The sequence below is a fragment of the Psammomys obesus genome, unplaced genomic scaffold (genome assembly GCF_907164565.1).
Source record: "Psammomys obesus unplaced genomic scaffold, mPsaObe1.curated_primary_1811, whole genome shotgun sequence".
In the NCBI taxonomy this organism is placed as follows: Eukaryota; Metazoa; Chordata; class Mammalia; order Rodentia; family Muridae; genus Psammomys; species Psammomys obesus.
The window spans coordinates 8,180,648-8,205,716 of record NW_026585698.1 but is presented as its reverse complement, the minus strand read 5'-3'; the positions used below and the strand labels follow the sequence as shown (position 1 = coordinate 8,205,716).

Below are 25,069 nucleotides of genomic sequence, written 5' to 3'. Positions count from 1 at the left end.
TTTCTTTCTTTCTTTCTTTCTTTCTTTCTTTCTTTCTTTCTTTCTTTTATTTTCTTTTTGAGAAAGGATCTCAATATGTAGCTGTGGCTGGCCTGGAACCTACAAAGTAGAGCAGGCTGGCCTCAGACTCAGAGATCTGCCTGCCTCTGTCTTCAGGCTTCTGGGATTGAAAGAGAACACTGCAATATACCCAACCTGGCTTTTTGCTGTTTGTTTCTTGTTGTTCTACTTTGAAAAAAGCTGGACAACTCTTTTCATCTGAAAGTGTGTGCTGAAAACCTGGAAGGTTCTCAGTGGAGCCCCAGAATTACTTATTCTGGCTTCTCGCCCTGAAGCCGGCAGGAAGAGTGTCATAAAGAATAAAGTAGACAAAGAAAGAGAATGAGAGAGCTCTGGGCCTTCTCAAATTCTTAAGTCACATTTCCAGCAAGCCAGACGTTACAGCGTGATTCTAAGCTGACAGCACTCACTAAGACTCTATATGATAGTGAGATGGTTTCATATCTTTGCTGTCCAACACGGGAGCCACATGTGCCAAAGGAGTGAGTAAAATATGGCCAGTGTCACTGAGGAGTTGCTTCCTTGGTTTTACTTAACATAAATGCATCCACTGTGAGTGCCTGGTAGGCACCATTCTGCAGGACAATACAGCTGTAGGAAATCACTAGTATGGAACGCCAGCCAAACAGTTTTCTTCTTGCCAACCCTTGAAGATTTACGCATTCATTAAGGTTAGAGCTGCCATTAAGGGAACCTGCTCCTCTCACCTTATATGTGGGTCTCACCATGTCCCTGGCAGAAGATATGGAGACTACAGACTGGCAGGTCACCAGGCACTCACCAATTAACTACTGTGAGTGTCATCCCATTTCATAGATGAAAAATCGCGGCACCTATATCTCAGCTGATTTTGGCAGGATTACAGATGAGAAGTAACAGACGTATTAACTCAGTTGAGTAGAAAGCAGCATAGTTAACTTCTATAGTCCTTATTGCTATTAATTTTGGGGACGCTTTTTGGAAGCAGATCCTGACATAGACCAGGCTGACCTCAAACTTGTTATGTAACCAGAGATGGGCTCCTTGTGCCTTTCATGTACTTAAGTTCACCACACACCAAAATGGGTCCACACTTGATTTTCCTGTGTTTCAAACCACCTTCTTTCTAGGTTGGAGTAGAGCTAATACTAGGATATCAAAACTTAGGTCCAATCAACTACCTCCTTTGTCCTAGTATGATTTATATTTAAGAGTCATAATTTTGTTTCTTTACACAAATATAAAAACATTTACCTGCCAAGTCGAGAGGAAATTGCAGCATACTCCATGTCCAGACCACGAGGATGCCAGAGACCAGGGCAGGGTTATTTCTAGAAGACAATAGCATCTTAAATTAGCATTAAAACACATGACCACATGCAGAGAAGAGAGAACAGCTAAATCAGCTTGTTATGGACCAAATAAAGCTTTTGGGAGTTGGCAAAATATCTTGTGTTATAATAAATTCATGAAAAATTGACCACACAGAGTAATGGAAGCATACAAAGATTTGGTTGTGGGCTGCATAGCAAGTTTGAGGCCAACCTGGTCTACATTTGATCTTTTCTCTAAAAACAAATGATGATAATAAATCATAATAGGCTTATATTGACCCCATATTTTTCTCTAATTTGCTAACACCTTAGGAACACTACTGGAGAGAACTGCTATGAGAAACAGTTAGATATAAACGTAAAAATTCAGACTCCCCAATTCAATGATCTTCCACAAAAGCTGATGACAGCACCAAGGCTCCTAGACTCTGTTGAAAAGACAATCCAAAAGGCTGGATGGATGGCTTAGTGGTTCGGGTCCCTTGTTGCTATTGCAGAGGAGCTGGTTTTGGTTTGTAACCCAAGGGGCAGCTTCCAGTGCACAGGGATCTGGCGGTCTCTTTTGACCTCTACTACCAGGCACTTGCATTAACACAGGGAAACATTTATGTATACAAAATTAAAAAACAAAACTTAAAGAGACAACTCAAAAGGGCAAGCTCATCTACCCAAAGCTCAGCATAATAAAAGAAAACTACCTGTAAGCGGGGGACATTCAGTGATAATTTCATTAAACAAATACTTAGAGCAGAGCATAGACTACAAGGCAAAGGATGTGGGCTCTGTGTGTGTGTGTGTGTGTGTGTGTGTTCCTCCTTAACTATTGTATCCTTAGTCCCTAGAACAGTATCTAGAAATGATAGATATTCAGTATATATTTATAGAAAATTTTGATTGGATGCACAAAAGAAGGCTCTGTGTTTAAAGAAACTCCCAAATATCACAGACCTAGGAGAACAATCAAAAAAAGGTAGATGTGAAAATAGTGCACAGATACTAGAGAAACAACTGTTAGATCACACAATTTAACAACAAATTCTGTTTCCATCTTTTCCCAAGTGGGAGCTTTGACTAGACATGGCTACATAGGCCTCAGGAAGTGTGATGATAAGCAAAGCAGATGAGGTGAATTCAAGGGGTGTTGGTAGATGCTTCAAGTGTGAGGACCTTGAGAAATCAAAGCTCAAGACACAGAATTTGTGAAGGAACTTTCTCATCTGTTATTTTCTGCCTCAGCGGTGATATGGTGAAGGGGTTGGTGACAAATTAAAAGAAAAATTCTCCACTTTCAAAAGGAAGCAAAGGTGGATTTCAAAGTACAGAAGGCAAGCTACCATTCACACCTACTTAGATTATATAAGTGAGTCTTCAGAAGGTTTCTGAGAGCCCTCAGAGAAGGCAGTAATTACCAAAGTCATGCGGGTATCTGAGAATAACTTGCTCTCAAATAAGCTTATTTTGTCTTTATTTAAAAAAAAAAAAAAGACCTGAGATTGCCAGGCAGGTAATGCTATAAATCAATAATAGACATTTGGATCTAGATAAGCCTCCCTCAAATATCTCCCATGGTATCTTATTAACAAAATTAAGAGTGAATATGGTTAGGTGGATTTCTGACTGAGCCAATGACTTCCCAAATGGAGTACTCCAACTGATTGCTACAGGCTCAGCCTCTGGCCGAGCCACTTGATCACTGACCTTGTTGATTATGGTCACGGAAAGTTTCTCATATGCATGTAGTACATGGAGACAGAGATCAGTTCTCTAGAAACCCAACCATGAGTCCAAACAATGTGACCGAATAATCTAAACTGGGGTGGAACAGAATAGAAAAAGATTCCATTTCCCAGAAGCAGTTCATGGGTTTTCCCTTGGTATCTAATTAGGAGCCCATGGCGTGACATGATTTATGGCTTTCTGGAGTCAAATGCAACCATAGGTCGGTCAATTCACAAGAAATGTGGAATCGAGTTTTAAGTGGACGTCCCTTGAGAATGTAGATTAAACCACTTCTTTACCACATCAATGTCCATACGTAGTGAACCTTCCATCTTTAGCTACTGTTATATACAGTTTCTGATTTCAGGCGTACACAGCAGGCGGTCTCTGTCTAACTCCTTGATTATACTTAATCCTCTAGTAACTCAACAAAGAAGACACATGTGTTACTCATGTTTGATCAAGATGGAAACTGAGACAGCAAGTTGGGGGAAATATGCCCAAATACATTTTCTTGGAAGAATAATGCCCAATAGCTGATTTCAGCATCTATCCTCTTAGAAGAGGTATTTTCAGTGTTTTCATTTTTGTGTATATATGTGTATCTCTGTGTGTAGGTGTGTATGCAGAGTCACAAAGAGGTAACAGAGCCCCTGGAGCTAAATCACAGGCAGTTGTGGGCTGCCTGATGTTCAGAAGTTCCCTCACAGATATTTGCAGACGTGTCTTCTAGGTGAGGTGATTCTAAAGCCCATCGAGTTGACAACCCAGGACAGTCATTACACCAGCATCCTATACCATTTCCAGGAATTAGATGGAAAGTCTTAGTCCTGTTGCATCTCAGAATGCTCAGCACACATTTGAAACATGCCTCATGCTTCATGTTTGAAGAGAGCAATGTGTAAGTTAACTTGCACAAAAGGACAGAGCCTATGATTGCCAGGAAACTTAGAGCAATGTTATATAGGGAATAGATCAAGGATCCCTTTTGTACTTAAAGGGATCCAGTGAAGAAAATAAAATAAACTTCTGTCTTGTGCGTTTAGAGCAAAAGCTCAGGCTCAAAGCATTTTAGATGCATCTATTATTTCTAATAACTTCACCAAAGGACAGAATACATCATTTCCAGGGCAGATAGCCTGTGTTAGGAGTAATCCCACAGAGCTTGCAAAAAAAAAATGTTGATGTTTTAGAGGGGATTTTTTAAATAAATGCAAAGAGAGTTCTTCTAAGATGACCATTTTTTTGAAGTTACTTGCAATCTCTAATTTCAATGACTCAACCAAATACATTTGTCCGTATGACAACCGAGCGCAATGGCAGCGCACAGTCTCTGTCCCTGGGACAGGAATGCCAACACCAGCTCCACAATACCCCATGAAAAGCAGATTCGTGCCTTTCATGCTGGCCTGATGCTTAGAGGTTACAGCCACATGCCATTTATCATCTGCCTGCTTTTGCTCACTCCTCTGCAGCATGACGGTGACAATCACTATAGCTACTGGATTGCATAGGTTTGTTTCAATGTATTATTTTATTATGAAATGTATCTTGATACAGCACCTGACTCAGGCTGTGTATGGGGAAGCAATGTGAGTTAGTTACTTTTATTTTATCACCCATAATCCTGAGACTGTTTCTAATGCTCATATTCGTAAGATAATCATGACAGCTTCTGCCTCAGTATGAACATAAAATTAAATAACTTATTAACCTAGAGACCTTAGAACAATTTCATTACACATCATGAAAAATAAGCAATAACAAGGAATGTTATTTATTTAATGCATATGTTACCTTTATGCTACCTTCTGTCTAAAATTTTTGTCTCAATTCCATCTTCTACTTATATAAATGGTAAACTACCCTTACACCTAAACAGTCCAAGTGTAACCATATAACTTTATATATTCGTTACTTTTTCTATTGCTGTGACAAAAGCAACCTAAGGAAGGAAATGAGGGTTGATGTAGGCTCACAGTTTGAGGGTGTGGTTCACTATCTTGGAGAATTACAGCTGTTGGAGCAGGAGATGGCAGGTCGCATTGTATCCACAGTCAGGGTGCAGAGCTAGAGGAACGTCAGTGCTGGGCTTAATCTTTCAGTTCTGGTTATTCAGTTTCAGAACTCAGCCAGGCAAATGGTGCCTTCAAAGCTTAGGAAGGGTGTTCCCTCCTGTTATAAATCTCTCTGGAAAGACTCTCACACCCAAAGATGTGTTTCCTAGGTAATTTCAAATCTCATCAAGTTGATAGTAGAGACTAAGAATCACAAATAGTGCTTGCAAAGTTTTATATATGCACACATTATCTGTGAATGCTGATAAATAAAATTACCAAAAAAAAAAATAACTTTGGAAAGATACATCTGAAAAAAAGTATCTAAAGAGGAATAATGGATTATTAGATAAGAGAGTGAACCCTAGAAGAAGGTTAATGTTGGAAAATAAATAATCTGCGAGCTTAAGTGGCAGTCGAGAATCTGGAAAGACTGTGGGATGGATTTATCTACTACCATTGTAATACCGGTCAACCTTTAGAAATATTTTCTAAGAGGCATGACTTGCCATGGGCTGCATAGTGTATCCAGTCAGGAAACAGAGACAGATGAATGCTATGGCTCAGCATCTTGTCTCATTGTTTGTTTGTTTCTCTTTTCTGGTTAGTGTCCAATCTCAGCCCATGGAATGGTTCCATCTACATTCAGGATGGGTTTTCTCACCAAGAAATCAAAGATCTTCAAAAGTAAAAGTACTGGTGTGAGCATATGCTTTTTGGTTTGGGTAACTTAGATGGATCCCTCACCACCAACAGAGTAGGTGAAAAATAGAAATAGTGGCTGGGCATGGTGGCACATACAGCATTCTGGGAAGCAGAAGTAGATGGATCAATGTGAGTTTGAGGTCAGTCTTGTCTACAAAGTGAGTCCAGGACAGGCAAGGCTTGTCTCGAAAAACCAAAGGGGTTAATAAAAGGAAATCACAATCACAAAATCACAGGGGCTGGAGTGATCTCAGTGACCAAGAACACTAGCTGCTCTTCCATTCCTGGCACCCACATGGACACTCAGAACCATCAGTATCTCTAGTGCCAGGAGAGCTGACACTGTCTTCTGTCCAGGTGGATATGAGGCACACACACAGTACACAGATACACATGCAAGCCAAACACCTGCCTACAAAAACAATAAATTAAAAAGATGTAAAAAAGAAACCACACTTTGATTATTTTCTTAAATAGTTATTTTTGGAATATAAAGGTTTTTTTTTTTTAGGTGAAAGAGATAGTCAGTGAATAGGATTTGTGAACATTTAAAAATGTGGCAAACACGTTAAGACCATAAGGAAGAGAAAGGGAGGAAGCATGGGTACAAAGCACAAAAGCTTTATTTATTTATTGGTTTTGGTTTTTTTGAGATGGGGTTTCTCTGTGTGGTTCTGACGGTTGTGGAACTTTCTCTGTAGACTAGGTTGGCCTCAAAATCACAGAGATCAGCCTGCCTTTGTCTCTTAGGTGCTGGGCATGTGTCACCACTGCCAAGCTCACAAAGGTTTTAGAATGAATATTTCATTGAGAAAACTGTAGCATAGAGAGACTGAACACAGGAGAAACTCAGGGAGGGCCTCCTCTGCATTGTCAAATATTCTGAGATAAAGTAATGCTGTGGGAAAGAGCTTTTCCTTTGCAATAAATAATCTGTGTTCAGAAATCACACAGTGTTTCCCAGAGGTGATGATCTATTTCTCCTGAATATGCTGAATTTAGACTCACGAACATTTTGAAAGAGAAGCTACAGCAAATGGAAAGGTCAACAGATGCCTCTCCCCTCTTTAACAAACATGGGTTAGATTAGACATACTGTCAGAGATCACCATCCGTGCTGTGGAAATTAACCAGAGACAAGCAACAAATTCAGCAATGTCTACCCTCTCTAATGTGGCAGTATTTCAGGGAAGGGCAGCGAGACAGGGCAGCGCCCATGCTTGTGTTCCAGCTGCATGCCACAAGAATGGCAGAGGATAGAGTCAAAGAGACTGAGAAGAATTTATTCCAGAAGATTGCAGGTGGTGTGAAGCCCAACTCTTAATATGCTGCCACAGAAGGTGAGGGAGCTCTTAAACTGAAGAAAGCAAGCACTAGAGAACACTTGGGCGGCAGCTGATGAACGTGGATGGGGGCATTTCTGTTTGCTAATTGAGATTTAAAGGGAGGCTCCTATGTTCCCACAAATACTTCAAGGCGGAGAGCCACCTTTCTCTATGATATTGCCTCCTTATTAGATTCTTTAGCACATCTGCAGGACATGAATCTCATGTCCCTGAGAAAGACAAGAGCTGAGAGAAGATTACAACTCAACAAGACAGAGAAGCAAAGGGCCATTTCAGATTTCCTAAAAGAAATGCTCTAAGTGAGAGAAGGCCAGGGCTGACAGTGATTTAAATATGAAATGTCCCCTGTAGGTCCATGTATTTGAACACCTGATCCCCAGCTGGTGGCACTGCTGGAGGGATTATGGGACCTTGAGGAGGTGGAGGTTAGCTAGAGGAAGTATGTCCCTGGGTTTATAGCCGGGCCTGGCTTGTTTTCTCTCTGCTTCCTGATTGACAGTTTCCTGTTCCTGCAGTCATGCCTTTCCTAGAATGATGGGCAATGTCTCGGCAGGAACTGTAAGCCAAATAAAACTGCCTTGCCCCTAAGTTGCTTTCTGTTGGAGTATTTTACTCTACTACACCAACAGAAAATAATGCTAACTTGAAAGAGAGAGAGATTTAGAAACTTTATTCCAATGGCAAACGTGCTAGGGCCGTCTCGGTCAATCAGAGTAGAATGTTTACAGGAGCTGACTTGGTCTTGAAAGTTAAGAGATTCCTTGTGGCTGGGAGGAGCCGAACTAACTTAGAATTCACTATGAAACTTCATTCTCAGGCTAGGCATGTTGGTACATGTCTTTAACCCCAGCATTAAGGATGCAGAGCCAGGCGAAGTTCTGTGAGTTCAATGCCAGCCTAGTTTATATAGTAAATTGCAGAATATCCAAAGCTACAGAGACCCTGTCTCCAAAAAAACAAAGAAAACAGGAAGGAAGAAAGGGGTGGGGAGAAAGAAAGAGAGTGAATGCAAGCATGCAAGAACACCCTTAGAACTGGTGGTCCACAGGCATGATGGGTTTGTTTAGAGATAAAGGGGGTAATTTATAACATCAAGGTTGTAAGCTCACTTATGTGAGTTGTGAATAGATTTCAAATTTATTAAAGAACTTCTGAAAACAAGGAAGTTATGGAGGGACATGATAAATTCTCCTGTGTGCTCAGCTGACTAAGAAATTACAGGAATGTTCAGAGAAGGCCCAGCAGGGCCCTGATTAACTGGAAATCCGAGAAACACATGAACATTCCTTGAGCCCAACTGTGAGACTCAAGACATTGCATGTCTTTAGTGGGTACAGCTGTAGGAGCTAAAAGGTTTCCTCGACATCTCTGTTCAAAGACTGGCCACGAACTGCATCATTTTACTGGAACTCTGCAGGACTCAAGCTAGAAGTAACACTGAAAATTAAATAAACAAACAAACAAATAAATCAGCCAAGGCATCAGTCAGCCTCATGGAAAGGTTGATAGGGTCCTCAGATTACGAAAACAAAGGCAGAGGTCCGGAGGAATGTCTCAGGTGTTAAGAGTACTTGCTCCTCTTTTAGGGGACCCAGGTTCAGTTCCCAGCACCTACCTGTAACTCCAGCTCCATGGACCACCTTCTGGTCTGTCTCTGTAGGCACTGAACATATGTGAAGCACATACATATGTGTAGGCAAGCTTATATGCATAAAAGAAAAACATTTTAAGATGGCAAACAAGGAAGCTTGTGATGGTGGAGATGTATGGAAAATACCCAGCTACCAACAAAGTATATGACGTGTCAAAAACAGAAATGAGGAGCCTATAAGCAGATATCAAATGATTTAGCAAAAAAAAAAAAAAAAAAAAGAAGCAGCTAATATTGTCAAAACTGAAAAAAAAAATAGTTCTGTGCATAAGTCAAAGAAAAATGGAATGTAAAAGACACAACAACTTAGTCCATGATCTAAGTAAAGATGTAGCATGGAAATGAAATGAGTATAGAGACCTTCAGAGTCAGCAGTACAGGGACTGAGTTTTAAAAATCAACTAAAAAAAGACTCCACGTTTTGACTGTACATCTAGATTTGAGATAGCAAAAGAAAGAATGGTGATCTAGAAGATAGACCCATAGAAAAAAATCTCAGCCCACACTCAAAGAGTCTAATATGTTCAAGAAGAAGAGGCCAAGATTTCTAAAAACACTCAAACACGCGTTCAACAGCAATCTCAGAAAAGTGAGGAGACCACAAAAGCAGAGCAAGTATTTAGTGATAATGGTGGAGGTATGTGCCTAGATGCAGCTCAGCCAAAGGGCTGGTAGGCAGAGAAAAGAAATCGTTGAAGGTAGCAAGAGAAAACTGATTCTTCATGTGCAGGGCAACTGTGAATAAGCAAGGACTAACGTCTAATAGGAGATGATGGTGATGGTCAGAAAACAATTGGATGACTGAATTACATATATAAAATATAGATATTTGTATCTTATATGTGTGTTAAAAAGGAAAGCTTGTCAACCAAGTACTCTTTCTAAAGCAAAGCTATTCTTCAAACACAGAGACAAAATAAACATTTTTTTCCAGTTAAAGAAAGACTTGGAAAGTCTCTTGCTAGCAGGTTTGTCTTAGGAAGAAAAAAAAAATGATTTTGCCAAGCAGGAGGGAATGCATCTCACCCTTTTGTTAAATGAAAATATTATAAAGGACAAAACCATATTGTGTGCTATAATATACCAAGGCATAATATATGTATTGCTGTAATAGCACACAGGAGGAGATTGAGATGAAGTTATGGTCCGTGAAGCAGATGGAGCCAGGAGTGATGATTAAGTGGAATAATGCTGCTGCAGTTTACTATAAGTGCACCAGTATTAACCTATTGTGGAGTGTAAACAAGAACACATCCTTCCTAAGCAACCAGAACACTCTCCAGGGGAAGCCGTACCCTCTCCCAAGCAAGCCTCAATACATTTAAAAGTCATGAACCAATTTAAATTATAATAACAGACTACAATAAATTAAAATAAAAACAATGGAAAGAAATCTGAGGACTCTCCATCTACTTAGAAATGAAAACATCTCACTTACAAATAATCACGAGCCAAGGAGAAATGACAAGAGTAACTGGAGGATTGAATTATATTAAATAAAAGGATAACACAACAGAATATATACTATGTTAAGATAGCAGTGCTCAGAAGAAAATGTATAGTTCTGGATGCTTATGCTAGAGAAGAAAGACTGGTGATCTTTATTTTAATAGTAGAGGACAACCAATATAAAATCATATCAAAGAAGGCAGACTTCGTAATAGTCAATACACATAAAAAAACATTCTCAGAAATGTGAAAATAAAAATACCTTTCCTCAAGCTTCTAATGAGGGTCTGTGCAAGCAAAATGTGAACTGCATACTTAACAGAGAAAGACAAAGTATTTCTCTTAGGGTTGAGTTGTTCAGTTCTACTGCTTCTGTCTAACATAGAAGAAAGCAAACAGAATGACACCAGAGAAAGAAATTCATGGAGCATACATTGGCAACAATCACAAGCGTCTTTATTTATAAATGTCATGACCTAGCATACGATAAAACCTGGAAATAAAACAAACTAAACAAATTTTGTGGTCATTGCCGGGTACAAAATCATTCTGTAGGTAAGTTATGTTCCAACTAAAGGAACTAAAAATGATAAAAGGAAAGTTTTTAAAAATCCATTAGAAAGAATTTAAGTAGTAAAAACTAGTACTAAGAGACTCAAGAGAAAAGACTCTTGGAGAAGACTTGAAAAGCAAAGGTGAACTATTTAAGCTGAGACATTTTTCCCTTTTAAAAATATTTTTATTAATTTGCTCTCTCATTTATTACATCCCAGCTTCAGTTTCCTCTCCCTCCCTCCAGCCCCTCCTTCTCCACCTCCTCACCTCCTCCCTCCCCATCCACTCCCCCTCAGTTTCCCTTCAGAAAAGGGCCCCGCCTCCCATGGATACCAACCAAACAAGTTGCAATAATACTAGACACCTCCCCTCACATTAAGGCTGGACGGGGCAAGCCAGTAGGAGGACCGGGCTCTCAAAAGCAGGCAAAAGTCAGAAACTAGCTCAGACATTTCACATTGTATGTGAGGGCTTCAGAATTCTGAATCTTCCCAACTAAGCCTTTCAGCTACCTCATCTCCTACACAGGCCCCAAAGGTTTTCTTTTGTTTGCTTGCTTGTTATTCCGTTTTTTAAATAAGCTTGGAAAGGTAATCACAGCCACGTAAGGGTCCTAGGCTACCAGAAGCAATGCTTTTAGAAGGCTATATTGTCTACAGTACCCTACCACAAACATCACCGTAAGTGTGACCAACACATCCCTCATTGGAGCTCTTACACCTGTAGTCAATTGATTTTGAATAAATACGTCAGTTGAACTTGGAAAGAGTATTTTCAACAAATATTTTTTTGAGACAATTAGTGTCCAAGCTGGTTCAACAAATAATTGTGGGTCAATGCCAAAAGTGCTGAAACTTGAAAGTTTGTTTCGCAGAGCACACAAAATTAAAGCAAATGAAAACACACAGAGAAAGAGAGAGAGAGCTAAAGAGTTCCAGAGGTAGAAAAGGGAAGACAGTTCTGATTTTAGATTTGTTTTTATTTCTTATATATGACACCATGATATTACGTAGAACTATAATAAGACTTCATTGTGAGGCTGGAAAGATGACTCAGCAGTCAGGGACCTGGGTTCACTTACAGGCACCACATGGCGGCTAACCACCATCTGTAACCATACTTCCATGGGGTCCAATCCCTTCTTCTGAAAACACACATGGACACGCGAGCACACACACACACGCACACACACACACACACACACACACACACACACACACACACACGCACATACTTGACATTTTTGGTATCGTTTCTTACAGCACAGGTGAGACCTGGGACAGGAACTTAGAACTTGGAAGCAAACTTTTTGAAGAGAGGAAAAGCTCTCTAGAGATGTCCTGGGACTTGACCACAGGGTGAGGTGCACTTGAATTGTGGAGGTGCAAAGCGGGGTAGATGGGAGATTGCAAAAGGCCACTGGCAGAATCCGGGCGTACTGAAACAAAGTAACTTCAATTTGAGGGAAGACGATTGAAAACGATATTTAAAGATATTTTAAAATAGAATCTGTAACAAAATTCTATGTTATCTATAAGAGGGAATTTGTAGGACCCTCATCGTCTCATAAAACATTGTATAACGTTAACATGTAATCCACACATTTCCTATAATAAACTTGGAGTTATGTCTGGAATGCTTTCTATCCATGAATGAGAAGCCTGTAGATACAAGGGCCAGTTCTAATTTATTCAGCCCCATTAAGCATTATCTTGTATGAAATGCAAGTTCCAAATTTCCAAAATATATACTCAGTGGCAGAAAAATTTGGGGGGGATTGATGATGGCTTGAAATACTGAGTGTTCCCCTAAATTCTTTCTGGACAAAACAGCCCCCTTTTGGCTGAACTTTGTGCTCTTTGGTTCATCATCTGTTTATGGTTCCGCTCCTCAGGCTCTGCCTAGCACGGTACCTGGCACATGTTACACAACATCCCTTAGTCAATTAAACAGTGCCTGGTGACTTCCAAGGGCGCTTTTTTATGGGCCAAGCAATTAAATAAACGTATTTAATAATCAACATTTATTGGTAAGCATGGGATACATTACTCTTTGATGATACTTCTGGATGAGACTCATAGAGCCCATTAAGATAACTGGGTTTGGCATTTCTCTCATTTTACGACTAGCTCCATAAAACATAGCCCTCCTCAAGCCCTGTTATGACACTGTGCTGCCTCTGTTCTCTGTAGATATTTAGCATACATGCATCCATTTACAGATAGGAGGAACTTATCATTATGGCGTCATGGCTCTGTAACTACCCACGTTCATTATTTTATGTGCTCCACCATGATCCAGTCATGTTCTTCCAGTAACAGCACTGTAGTATAATCACCTCAAACACATTTGAAAGCTTTGTGCAATGTAAGGTGCCGATCAACTGTAAGGCATTGAAACCACAGACTAAAATAAACACCGTGACTATAGTGACCCAATTCATATTTGATTCCTCAAAGAATAATGTCAAGCTAATAAACTAAAGGAAAAATTAGCATGCACAAAACGATGAGTGCTCTTGTAAAAATATCTCTTGCTTATAAATAAGGATTCACACTGTAATTGAGAAATTAAGTTTATTTAATAAGTTGGTGTATTTTGCTTGGGCTTTATGTTTTGTTGTTTGAGGAGTGTGGGATAAAGTAAACTGTAGCATTAAAAGCCAGCCTCATTCCAATTTATTTTTATAGCATCGTACAAAACAACCCAAGCTTAAAGTACATTCAGGCACGGAGACTCAAATCCCTAATGGGAAGAAAGCAGTTCCATAAACAGATGTGATCATGGATTCTGAGTTTATTTGCTTGTGGCGAAAATAAAAGTACCAACTCAATAAGTTTTAATTTATAGGCATCTCCACCAGAAAGCCTTTGGGCACTTTGAACAAAACTGACTAAAAATAAAATTTCATACAATAAAACTTTATCTGTTCCATTCTCCCTTCTCACCAGGAAATGTAAATTCTTCAGCTGAAGAAAGGGACACTTTCTCTATAGCTTTTGTTATTATGCTGTGATCTAAGAGAAAATATCGCCATTGGCTGTACTCCTGACGCCCGGCTGGAGACTGGAGAGGAAAAAGACACCCCAAGGGTCTCCAGATATCTGTAGTCACTGTCTTTCTGCCCTGACCTCCCAGAACTGATGGTGCAACTGTGTGGCTGCCTTATGTTTTATCCTGGGTGGGCGCACCTTGTCCCTTTCTCAGGGAGAGCGGAATTCCTGCATCTTCTTTTCTACGGTAAAGATCGGTCCCTAGCATGTATCTAAATATACATGTGTGTGTATGTGTAGAGTAGATGTGATGTGTATGTGAATACATGATCGAGTGTGCATATGTGTGTTGATGTGCATGCGTATATATGCTGGTACATATGGAGCCCAGAGGCTTGATACGGGGTGTCTTCAAATATCACCCTGCACCTTACTTTCTGCTTCTCTCACTGAACATGGGGTTTACTGATCCGCCCTGAAAGGCTGGCTAGTGAGCCCTGGAGATTCTCCTGTCTACACATCTCTAGTGCTGGGATCATAAACACACACACCTCCATGCCTGGTTTTTACGTGGGAATTGGGGATTTGAACTCAGGTCCTGATTCTTGCACAGCAAACAATTCACTAAGTAAGTCATCTCTCCAGCCCTGACATAAGACTCTCTCTAAAAATCTTACGCGAAGTACAATTAATGGAACAATGAGACAGACACGTGGTACAGACACTGGACCAGGCCTTACCTGACGTTATTTTCTTTCAGAGTCTCAGTAGTGAATTCCAGTATGTCAGCTGCTGTCCCCACAAACATCAGAAGAAGTTCTGAGAGTTGGTCTCTAGTAATGGTGCCTCCAATGGGGAGAAGCCATCGTCCAATGATCAGTATTAAGAGCAGAGTTTGGTGGAGTCCTAAGGTCCAGACTGGATCACATACCATGGATAAGTTATCTACAAAGCCCCTGGCCTGTTGAACAGAGACATCCCGCAGATGTCGAGATGAGAGACCATCAGTATATAGGATTATCTGCTTCAACATGGCTTTCAGTCAACACTGTGCTTTTGTGGATACTTTCCAAAAGTCATTCTTTATTTACTAAGGAAAATAAGTCCTTTTAGCTGAACATTCTAGTGGGGTTCATAAGACAGGACTTACTTAGCATGTGGCTAATTTAAATGCTACTAAGGTGACACCCTGTGACATTTAAAGAACCAATTTAATTCTGTTTTAAAGATCTTTAGGTGTTTTATTATACTCCATATTAAATAATAACACATGGCAAACTTTGATAAGTTCCATATTAAAATTGTAGAAAAATCCAATCTTTCTTTTACTGATTTTAAAATCTGAATTTATTAGCATTGGAATTTTTAGCATAATACAATTTTCCTTTTGTTCATCATTGCCTTAAAAGTCTAGTCAGAAAAAAAATTACTGTTTATCTGTTTACTTAATGAAAGAGAATAAGTGAAATGTTTCCTCTCTTTGCTCTGAATACATAGCATATTATTCAATAATCCATAATTCAGCAAGGAAAGTTTAGTCTGCCTTTAGTCTTAAGTTTGAGATAAAGTCCATAGACTCCATAGGTTCTGCCATATATCCTGAAGGAAATATCCTTCCCATTTAATTTCTCAGTAAATTTCAAGGTATGTTAGTATTGGCTTAAGATAAATTATTTAAAGACTATAAGATCTTTGTCACAAGTAGGCAGGATAATGATTCCAGGTGACCTGTGCAAATGGCGTAGTTACCTTGGTTCAAAATTGACTTATATCTCTTGATCAGTTATCCACACCAAATACACAAGGACAAGGAAGAGAAATGACCAAGGGAGAAGAGGACTGATTGAATCCATGCATGAAGATCAAGACTATTTTTTGTCACTTTCTTCTTGATGATTCTCCTGTGAGGCTTCACATAAAAGTCATTTAACTTACAGGGGCAACACATTATCAGGTAAATGTTACTGTTTCAGTCAAGGTGAAAAATGAAGTGAGCTGTCCGCAGTAACATAGGTAAGCTCGAGCTAAATTTGGATAGTAATTCATGGACCACGGTATTCTACTCTGGAACTTATTTTAGAAAACACCATTCAGTGGTAGAGACCTTTGTTTGTCCCAAGTCCCTTCTGTAAACTGTTTTCAAAGACATCATTATCATCTTACTAAATACAAGATGTGTAAAGAAATAGAGCTACCCTATCACTCTAGTTTGGCAAACATCCTTTCCTATTAGGTGAGTGTTGTGCATAATGACTATATATTCACTCTGCACATTCATTATATCTGCTCAACAAAATAAGAAAAGAAAATAAAGGTTATAGTCATAGAAAAGGAAGAATAGGACTATCTTTGTTCAGCTATCACATTCTTTTATATGTAGGAAGTCCTAAAGAATTTGTGGCGGAAATAAGAAACATTTTCCCAGAACTAAAAAACAAATTACAGTTATAAAATTGGTTATCCAGGAGTCAATCTTCTTTCTACCTACTGGAAGAGAAATAGATATTGAAACTAAACTTCAGTATCACTTACATTACCACTGTAGAAAATAAAATACTTGGTTATGAATCTAACAAAATGTTAAATACAAATACATTATATGTACATTTACATTAAAATGCATGTGTTCTATTGGTACACATACGTCAGGTGTATGTGTTTATATATGAAAATAGACATATATGATAACTATATATATGACAAAGCATATATATGATAAAACTACTAAATACTTAGGAGTTAAATCAGTCTCTCTCTGTTCTAGATGGTATTTGGAATCAAACATGAAACCTTACATTTTTGAAGCATGTGCGGTAGCTCTGAGCTATGTCCACAGACCTTGAAGGCTGAAATCAGAGATTGCCCAATTGGCAAGAGATCTCATGTTCATGTGTAAGGAAGCCCAACATGTCAGTGATCAATGACTTGACATGTATTTGAGAAGGGCAGGTAGAAAAAAGAGGAGGAAGAAGGGAAGAGAGGGAGAAAAGGAGAGAGGGAGATGGAGTGAGAGAGAGAGAAAGGGAGGGAGAGGGGAGTTTTTTTTTTTTAAACGTAGTTGAGGCAGGTGGAGAAGATAATCAAACATGAATTTGGGGTAGACGCTATAATACTATAATGTGCCTAAATGCACAGAACATGCAATACCCAAAGTGAACTCTAATGTAAACAATGACATTTAGTGACAATGACACATTCATGGAGGCACAGCAATTTTTGGTTCAAAACATTGAGACTCGGGATATTTCACAGTTGGTAGAGTGACAAGCATACAGGAGGCCCCGGGTCCAATCCACAGCACCACATATACCTGGCACATGCCTATAATCCTAGCACGAGGAGACAGGAAGATTAGAAGTCCGAGGTCGTGCTCACCTCCATAGTGAGCTCTTAGCCAACCTGGGCTGTGTGATACCCTGCCTCAGATCTACACAGATGTTGGACTGATACATCACCAGGTGCAAGATGTGACGAGGGCAGGTTGTGCATGAATGAGAGACAGAGGTTTATGGGTAATATTGCTACCTTCCTCTCAGCTGTGTTGCGAATTCAAATTTATTCTTGTTAAAGGAAGATGTCATTATACGTAACTATATTTAAAAATATAGGCATGTAATCAGAGCAAATAAACTTGTATACAATGAATATGCTGTATTATGATACACTTCAGCTTATGTTTCCATACACATGTTGTGAAAGTGTGATCCTAATGCATTTACTGATAAAGAGCACATCATCTTGTAGGTGACAAGATTTAATAAATGCAGTACATCTATGCTTGCAATTCTTGTGCCCAAACTTTGGCAACTTTCTGAAATTTTTCCTAAGTGGCTCAAAAGCTCTTACCAGCTCAAGGATATTTTCCATTCCGTTGGCTTGTCTGTGGGACGTCATGGTTTGGTTGATATCGCCTCTTCTGCTAACGTTCTGTGCCATTTTCTCAGACTGGGCACTGCAATACTAAGAATTGAGACTGGGTGTGCAAAAACCATCACAACTAAGGGACCTCAAGGCAGCTTCACTCCATGCAAGAGATTATGAAGATGTGTGACATTTACAGAGACCATGTGACCATTCCTGGGACCAGGATATGAGGTGGAAGACACTGGAGGACAGTGCTCACTGCCTGTCTCCCTTTCCAACAGCTTAGGAGGCTCAGCTGTTGAGCCATCACAGAGAGCTATAAATTCTATGGTGCAGTAGCTGGGTTCCCTTCGTTGAACCTTTGTTAGAACAATTGGGATACAAACTCTGAGAATACATAGGACCCTGTCAAAGTATTTATTTTAGGAGTTTGTTTCTTACCAAGAAAGCTCTCTATCTAAAAATGCCATTCTAGTTAAATAAATAAGCCAATTACTTTTCACCCTTCAGGCCAAGCATTGATATAAACAGAAAGTCAACAGTCCAGTGTCCCAGACTCCAGTTTTGTTACCGAGGCCAACTTAGGGTTGTGGGATCTTGGATAATTGACCTAAAAGACAATTTCCTTCTTTCCTTTCTTCTGCAGTTTCTGCAGATGAACTGTGTATAATTTATGTAGCCTGATACTTGGAAACTGAGATAAATAAGAGGCAGAAAATTTTATAAGAAAACAGAGACAACACTTGGCAATGCAGCCACCGTGGGCGCATACTTTACAAACTTGCCGGAGAGACTGGTTGACGCTTTCTCTGCCTCTGTAGTGCTCACATGTTTTTGAAACACACACACACACACACACATACACACACACAGAGAGAGAGAGAGAGAGAGAGAAGAAAGAAGAAAACAGAGAGATAGAGACACAGACAGACAGACAGACAGCTGCTACCACAAATAACCAGCAACAGATCCACCACTCTTACCACAATCACCAACATCCCATGATCACACGTTTCTTTAGGGAGAAACTATCGGGGGGGAAAAAAGAGCTCAACCATAAGATATGGGTATTTTTTTCCCTTAATTATTCTAAATACCATGGAGTGTATTCCATGAGCCATTTGACAAATAGACGAAAAGTCTGCCAAGAAGCCGTTATTTTCCGCTCTCGACCCAAGTGACTGGTGCTGTGAGTGAAATAACACAAATAATTATGAGTGTGCGCACTATGTGTGTGTGCCCACGTTTGTATGTGAGGACACACAAGTGCCAGGGCAAGTTAGTGTAAGTGTATACGCGTTCATCCTCATCTGTGCGCATTACTGCATTTATGTGTATACGTTCGTGTGTGAGGTGTGTGTGAATGTCCGTATGTATGTGTATGTTCATGTTCTCATGAGAGTATTTGCATGTGTGTAGATCTGTGTGAATGTGTATGTGTGTGTGCTTGCGTATACATGCAAATGTGTATACATTCATGCCACTAAGGTTTAAAGAAGAGATGATGGAGATAAAAACTTAATCGTTGATCCAAACCCCATAACATCCTTTGGAGAGTACTTCTGTGAGCTTAAGAACAGAAAGAAAATGTTGACCACCTTTTTTCACAGGTAGGAAAATACACTGTGTACTAAAATTGGTGAGATGATGCGTCCCGATACCTTTATCTCCAAAACTCCATAAACATCCTGCTGTTTAAGGAAAATGTCGCCCTGGAGTGAAGTGCTTCCCAATTTAGAAGCAAATGGCTTTTCATGTGCATCATGGTGGCAATTGAGCTCCTCTCCTCTCCTGTTACTCAGTTTTAGATTAATGGAACTCTCCATTTCAGGACATTAAGGCTACCACAAACACGGGATTTAAATCCTTAACCATAATTTGACTTGGTCTGCTTTTGTGTCTGTCGTTTTAGTAATCATCATGCAAGGGATTTTATGAAGGTCATTTTGGTACCAGCATGTTACTTATTTATGTCTGTGTTATTAAAACCTAATGCATCTCTTCGGCTCAAAGATAACAAGGACTTCACAAAGAGCCGGGCTTTTTCATCACATTCAGTGTGCTCTGTCACAAGAAGAGCTCGCACGTGGTTAGAATTGCAATCCTTCGGAAAGTTTGGTTTACATGTGTGTAGGGCATATCACTTCAGGAATGAAGGTCTGAAGCCTGTCATCTAGAAAAACCTGCGTGTAAATAAATGGAGAATGTTGAAAACTAAAATTTATGTTTTAGTTTTAATTATGTGTATGTCTTTCTGTGTTGCTATGCCACGTGCCTGCAGGGGACTGAAGAAGCCAGAAAGGGTGTCAGAGTTCCTGAAGCTGGAGTTGCAGGAGGTTGTGGGGCCAGGGAGTGACAGGTCTTGAACTCAAGTTCCCTCCAAGAGCCGCATGTATCCATCTCTCAAGTCTGTTAATGGGAAGTAAATGACTCTTTTTCCATCATGGAAAAATTCAGATGATTCTTATGTAAGCTCCCTGGAAACCCTGGAGAGTGTGTTCTGGGCCAGGTGCTGCTTCCGTATTTAAGCCTTCTAAACCCCAGGGTTCATGTCTATAAAACGGAAATGTCCATACCGTGCCTTATATATAGGGTCCTTACATCTATAAGTGAGGAAAGCCGACTGAAAACTCTCCAAATATTAGGTACTATGCAACAGAAGAATTCTCACAGTGAGAGGAGAGAGTTGATGTCCACATACCCCTCAATTCCGAAACGCCACTTAATTGTTTAAACATAATCCCAGTATTTTTCTCTCCCTCTCCTTCTCGGCTTCCGTCTTCATTTGCCCTGCCTGCTTCAGTCTCCGGGCATTCATTTTAATTTTCAGTGTCAAGTCCCAGCACTAAAAGTTTGATTTCTTTTGTTGTATGAAAATCACAGAAGTTCTGCCTGAGGCTAAAACTCTCTCTCTCTCTGTCTGTCTCTCTCTCTTTTTTATTAAAAAGAGAGTTTTTGGTTGCATGTTATTGGTTGTAATGGGATTTGACCTGTATATAAATTAACTGAGTAACACATTTGTATTATTAAAGCATTTGGGGGAAATGAATTGTTATTGTGGTTGATAGCCATGTCTTAGAATTGGATGTGTAGAGGGGAAATTGATTCAAATCACTTCAGCTTATTTTCGTATTCCTGAAAGAAGACTCAAGTGGTCTTCTAGCTCTTTGTGGTCTTTCCATCAAAGCTATGGTGACTTGAACCAACCAGTCTACAGTTACAAAAATGGTTTAATGCAGATACTGCCTCAGAAGTTAATGAATTTTGTCAAGAGAGTTGAGGGGGAGAAATGTTTTTCTTTGTTGCTACAGGGTTGATATTTGCTTGGAGGTTCCTTCAAAAGGGATCCACAAAGGTAAACTACTCTTGTGTGCCTCAAGTTCGCACAAGGCATTTTCAAATAAAGTTATTTATAACCTGGAGACTCAGCCTTGATAGAAAATAACAGCTGTAGCAAAGAAATGTATACAGGGTCAATTCTGAGCAGATCTTGCCTACAGCATTTTGTCAATGAAGAACCTTCTAGGCTTCTATGGGAGAGTTAACAAAACAAATGACAGGCTCAGTATCGAGCCCACAAGTCAGACAAGTCCACAGAGGAAGTAGGTCAGTATTTAAAATGTCATTTAAGCCAGGTGTGCTGGGGAATGTCTGAACTCAGGAAGGTGAGGCAAGAGAATTACTCCAGTTCAGGGCCAACCTGGGCTACCAGGTTAGACTGTGACTCAAGAAAACAAGCAAACAAACCGGAGTGACTAGAAACACGGAACTGGTTATAACTGGGGATTTGTATTGGAAGACATGGTCATATGTGTTTAGATACTTATGATATCTTTCCCTGTGATAGGCTTCATAATATCACTCCCATAGATTTAATATCAGGGATATGAAAGAATATTTTATTTTTATATTTAATTCTCTCTCTTTCTCTCTCTCTGTGTATATCCACATGCATAATGGTACCTGTTGAGGCCAGAAGATGGCACTAGAGATCCTTCAAGTGTTACAGCCAGTTGTGGGTGTTGGGATCTGACCTCCATTCCTCTACAATGGCAGCAAGTTCTTCTAACTGCTGAGCTTTCAGTCTAACCCACAGACTTCTGTTTCACTACAATGTTTCAGCCAGCTCCCAAAGTGTGTCTCCTGGATTCCACTTCACCTGTGTTTTCAACGTTCTCTAGAAGTTTGAATACATTCGTGCAGCCACAGAAGATAAAGATTTTTTTTAATGTTGTTTCATTTGTATTTTTATGTCTCTTAAAAATGTCTTGTCAGATGATGCTAGCATGAGGCCTAAGCATAGTGAGACTCGTGGCATAATGTCTTAGAGCTCAATGAAGCTGCAAGAACTAAATCACATTCACAGAGATAGAGAGATGGCTCGGTGAGTAAGAGTAGTTGCTGTGCAAAAAAAGGACCTAAGTTCAAATCCCCATATGAAAGTTAAGCTTTGCTGCATGATCCTGTGGCCCCAAAGCTGGCAGAGACGGACACAGGAGACTCATTGACAGAATTCAGCAACAGACCTTGCATTGAGGGAATTCAGCAGAGTGACAGAGAACATCCTATGTCTTCCATTGGCTTCTGCAGGAAGAACACAGTCACAGATATGTATGTGCACATAGACCGGACATGTATACATACACCACATGCACACATGTACATATACACATAAATGGGTAAATATATCATTTTCACATTTGCCTATGGACTATCATTAGCAGGTTGTGGGGGTGTATCTTAGAAGATTACTGTCCAGACTCATGTGAGAAGAAAGAAACTCAATTGAGAAAACGGCCCATCAGATCAGCCTGCAGGCAAGCTTGTGAGGCATTTTCTTAATTGATGATTGATGTAGAAGAACCCAGTTCCCTATGGACAGTGTTATCCCTGGGCTGGAGGCCCTGGGTTGTATAAGAAAGCAGGCTGAGCAAGCCACGAGCGAGCAAGCCAGTAAGCAGTACTCCTCCCTGGCCTCTGTATTAGCTCCTGTCTCTAGGTTCCTGCCTTGCTTGGGTTTCTGCCTTGGTTCCCCTCAATGAACTGTGATCAGCCATATAATAAGCCAAATCAACCCTTTCTTCCCCAAGTTGTTCTTGGTCACAGTTTTAATCACAGCATTGCATTGTTAAGCAAAGTAAGATGTCACCAATAAGGATTGTTAGTTAAGTAATCACTACTCAGAAGTAGTTGTGGTTATTTCATTTATTTTTTTAATAGTTTGTGGAGTCACTTTCTTTTGCACCTGGACTCTTACTTCTTCAGTTCTAGGCAATTCCAACCCCATGGAAAAACTCATGACTGAAACAACTCATGTTCTCTTCTGAAAGTGGATTGCTGCTTAACAGAGTCACTATCTTGCTTTTTTTAAAGAAATGAGTACCTGGTTTCCGTGGTGCATTTCAAGGAGCCACAGGGACGGTATGATGTTGATGAGGTATAGAAAGATGGCTGGAGAAAACCTGCAAGGGGAGAGAGGGAGAGCTTAGCTTTTCTTTTTAAAATTTCAAGAGAGAAAATTAAGGAAGGGGCAGGCCAAGGAGCTGGCCCCTCAGGTATCCTGTTTGCTGTACGACCTGAGAACCTAAGGTCAGATTCAAAGAACTCCTGTAAATGCCAGGTGGTATTGGGTAGTCCCAGGATGCAGAAGGTGGGAGCAGAGAATGCCTGGGCAGACTGACTGACTAGGCTAGCTGAGTGGGCAAATTCTAGGTTCAAGTGTGATACCGTGCCTCACTGTAAACAGAGGTTGAGGAAGGTGTCCTCCCTCGCCTCCACGAGCACATGTGCCCTTGAACACATGAGCTCACACTGTGAACACATGTCTACATCACACACACACACATTCACGCCTCCCTAAACGAAGGAAAAGAAATGCCCGAGCTCAGTCACAGTCACCCCTGCTATTGTTGCGTGATTTCTGCTACAGGGATTACAGAGACCCACAGTAACGGGAAAATCGCAACCAGCTGCCATCCTCACCGAATCCCTAATCCAATTAATAGAAGCTGGCTGTAATATGGCACCCTGGGACCCCGCCAATGAGATTCAGGCACAGCGCTGCTTATTTAGTATTTAAGTTGTTTTACAGAAAGCAAATGCAGCCGGAGCAAATCCAGGATTTGTTTTAACATTGCAATTTCAGGGAAACTGATAGCAATTCCCCCCGCCCCGCCCCCAATCATCCACCTAGAATTCTGAGGTCTCTTGCTAAATCACAAAACCCAAATCATGGGGGCAAGGAGGGAGAATGTTTCTTTGATCTCCTGTGTTTTTGCTAAGCCTGGAAAATTGAAAGAAAAATGGCAGCTGAATGGACAGTGGATTATACCCATGTTTATTGTGGGATTTTGCCTGTCCTCTTTATTTCACAATCTAGAATCACCGGGCAATAGACTCTTTTAAATTATTTGTTTGTTTGTTTGTTTGTTTACTTCACATCCTACAGGAATAGACTCTTAGTGAGGAATTGTCTGGATTGGGTTGCCTATGGGCATGGGTGAAAGAGATCGTTCTAGCTAGGGTAAATGAGACGGGAAGATCTACTCTAAAGGTGGGAGGAGCATCCTCTAGGCTGGTCTCTGAAGTGTGTCAGCATGAAGGCAGCTCACAGTAAGACATGTAAAAATTTATGCATTTATTTTTCCTCACTTCTAACTGTGGATTTGAAGCATTCAGTTCTTGCCTTGACTCTCTTGACTGTTTTGACTCTATTTTGGAACCGGAAACCAAATAAACAAATAAACTTTCTTCTCTAAGTTGCCTCTGGATCAAGGTGTTTTCACCACAGCAACAGAAACAAAACTAGTACAGTGGATGCAATGAAGATGCATCTTCAAAATTTTGACATTTTGGGCACGCCTGTAATCTCAGGACACTAGAGGTTGAGATGCAGGAGGATTGCAAACTTATGGACAATTTGCAATGCACAGCAAGATTTTATTTTCTTTCTATTACCAAACAATAATAATAAATAATTGAAATAAGAGATAAGTAATACTCTTTCCAAATTTATCTCTTCAAATTGGTTTTAGATTAAACTCTTCCTTGATAGAGTATCTTGAAGTCAAATTTGTAACTTAATTCATTTTATTAAAAATGTTTTTAGTACACATTTGTAGTTTTGAGATTAGACATTACTCAAACTATACTATGATAAGCCAGAGTTTACCAATAAATAAATAAATAAATAAATAAATAAATAAATGGAAAAAAAGAAGAAATATTAGATGGGGTCTTAAACGGCTATTAACCCTTTTGTTATCTTCTTTAATCTTCTGAGAGAAAGACAAGGGAGAAAGGGCAAGAGGGAAAAAAGAGGTCTTTACAAAAATCAATATTTAATATAGACACTCTC

The 25,069-nt window shown here is 39.9% G+C and overlaps 1 protein-coding gene across 1 annotated transcript in view; it reads right to left on the bottom strand.

Annotated features, from left to right (window-relative positions):
• Tmem26 (transmembrane protein 26) overlaps positions 1–25,069 on the bottom strand; it is a 49,842-nt gene that overhangs the window by 1,784 nt on the left and 22,989 nt on the right. The window contains exons 2-5 of the mRNA XM_055598847.1: positions 23,096–23,174; positions 17,695–17,808; positions 14,589–14,809; positions 1,294–1,370 (exon numbers count right to left, since the gene is read on the bottom strand). Of these exons, the coding sequence (XP_055454822.1) occupies positions 1,294–1,370; positions 14,589–14,809; positions 17,695–17,808; positions 23,096–23,174 (491 nt within the window). The remainder of the gene's footprint in view (positions 1–1,293; positions 1,371–14,588; positions 14,810–17,694; positions 17,809–23,095; positions 23,175–25,069) is intronic.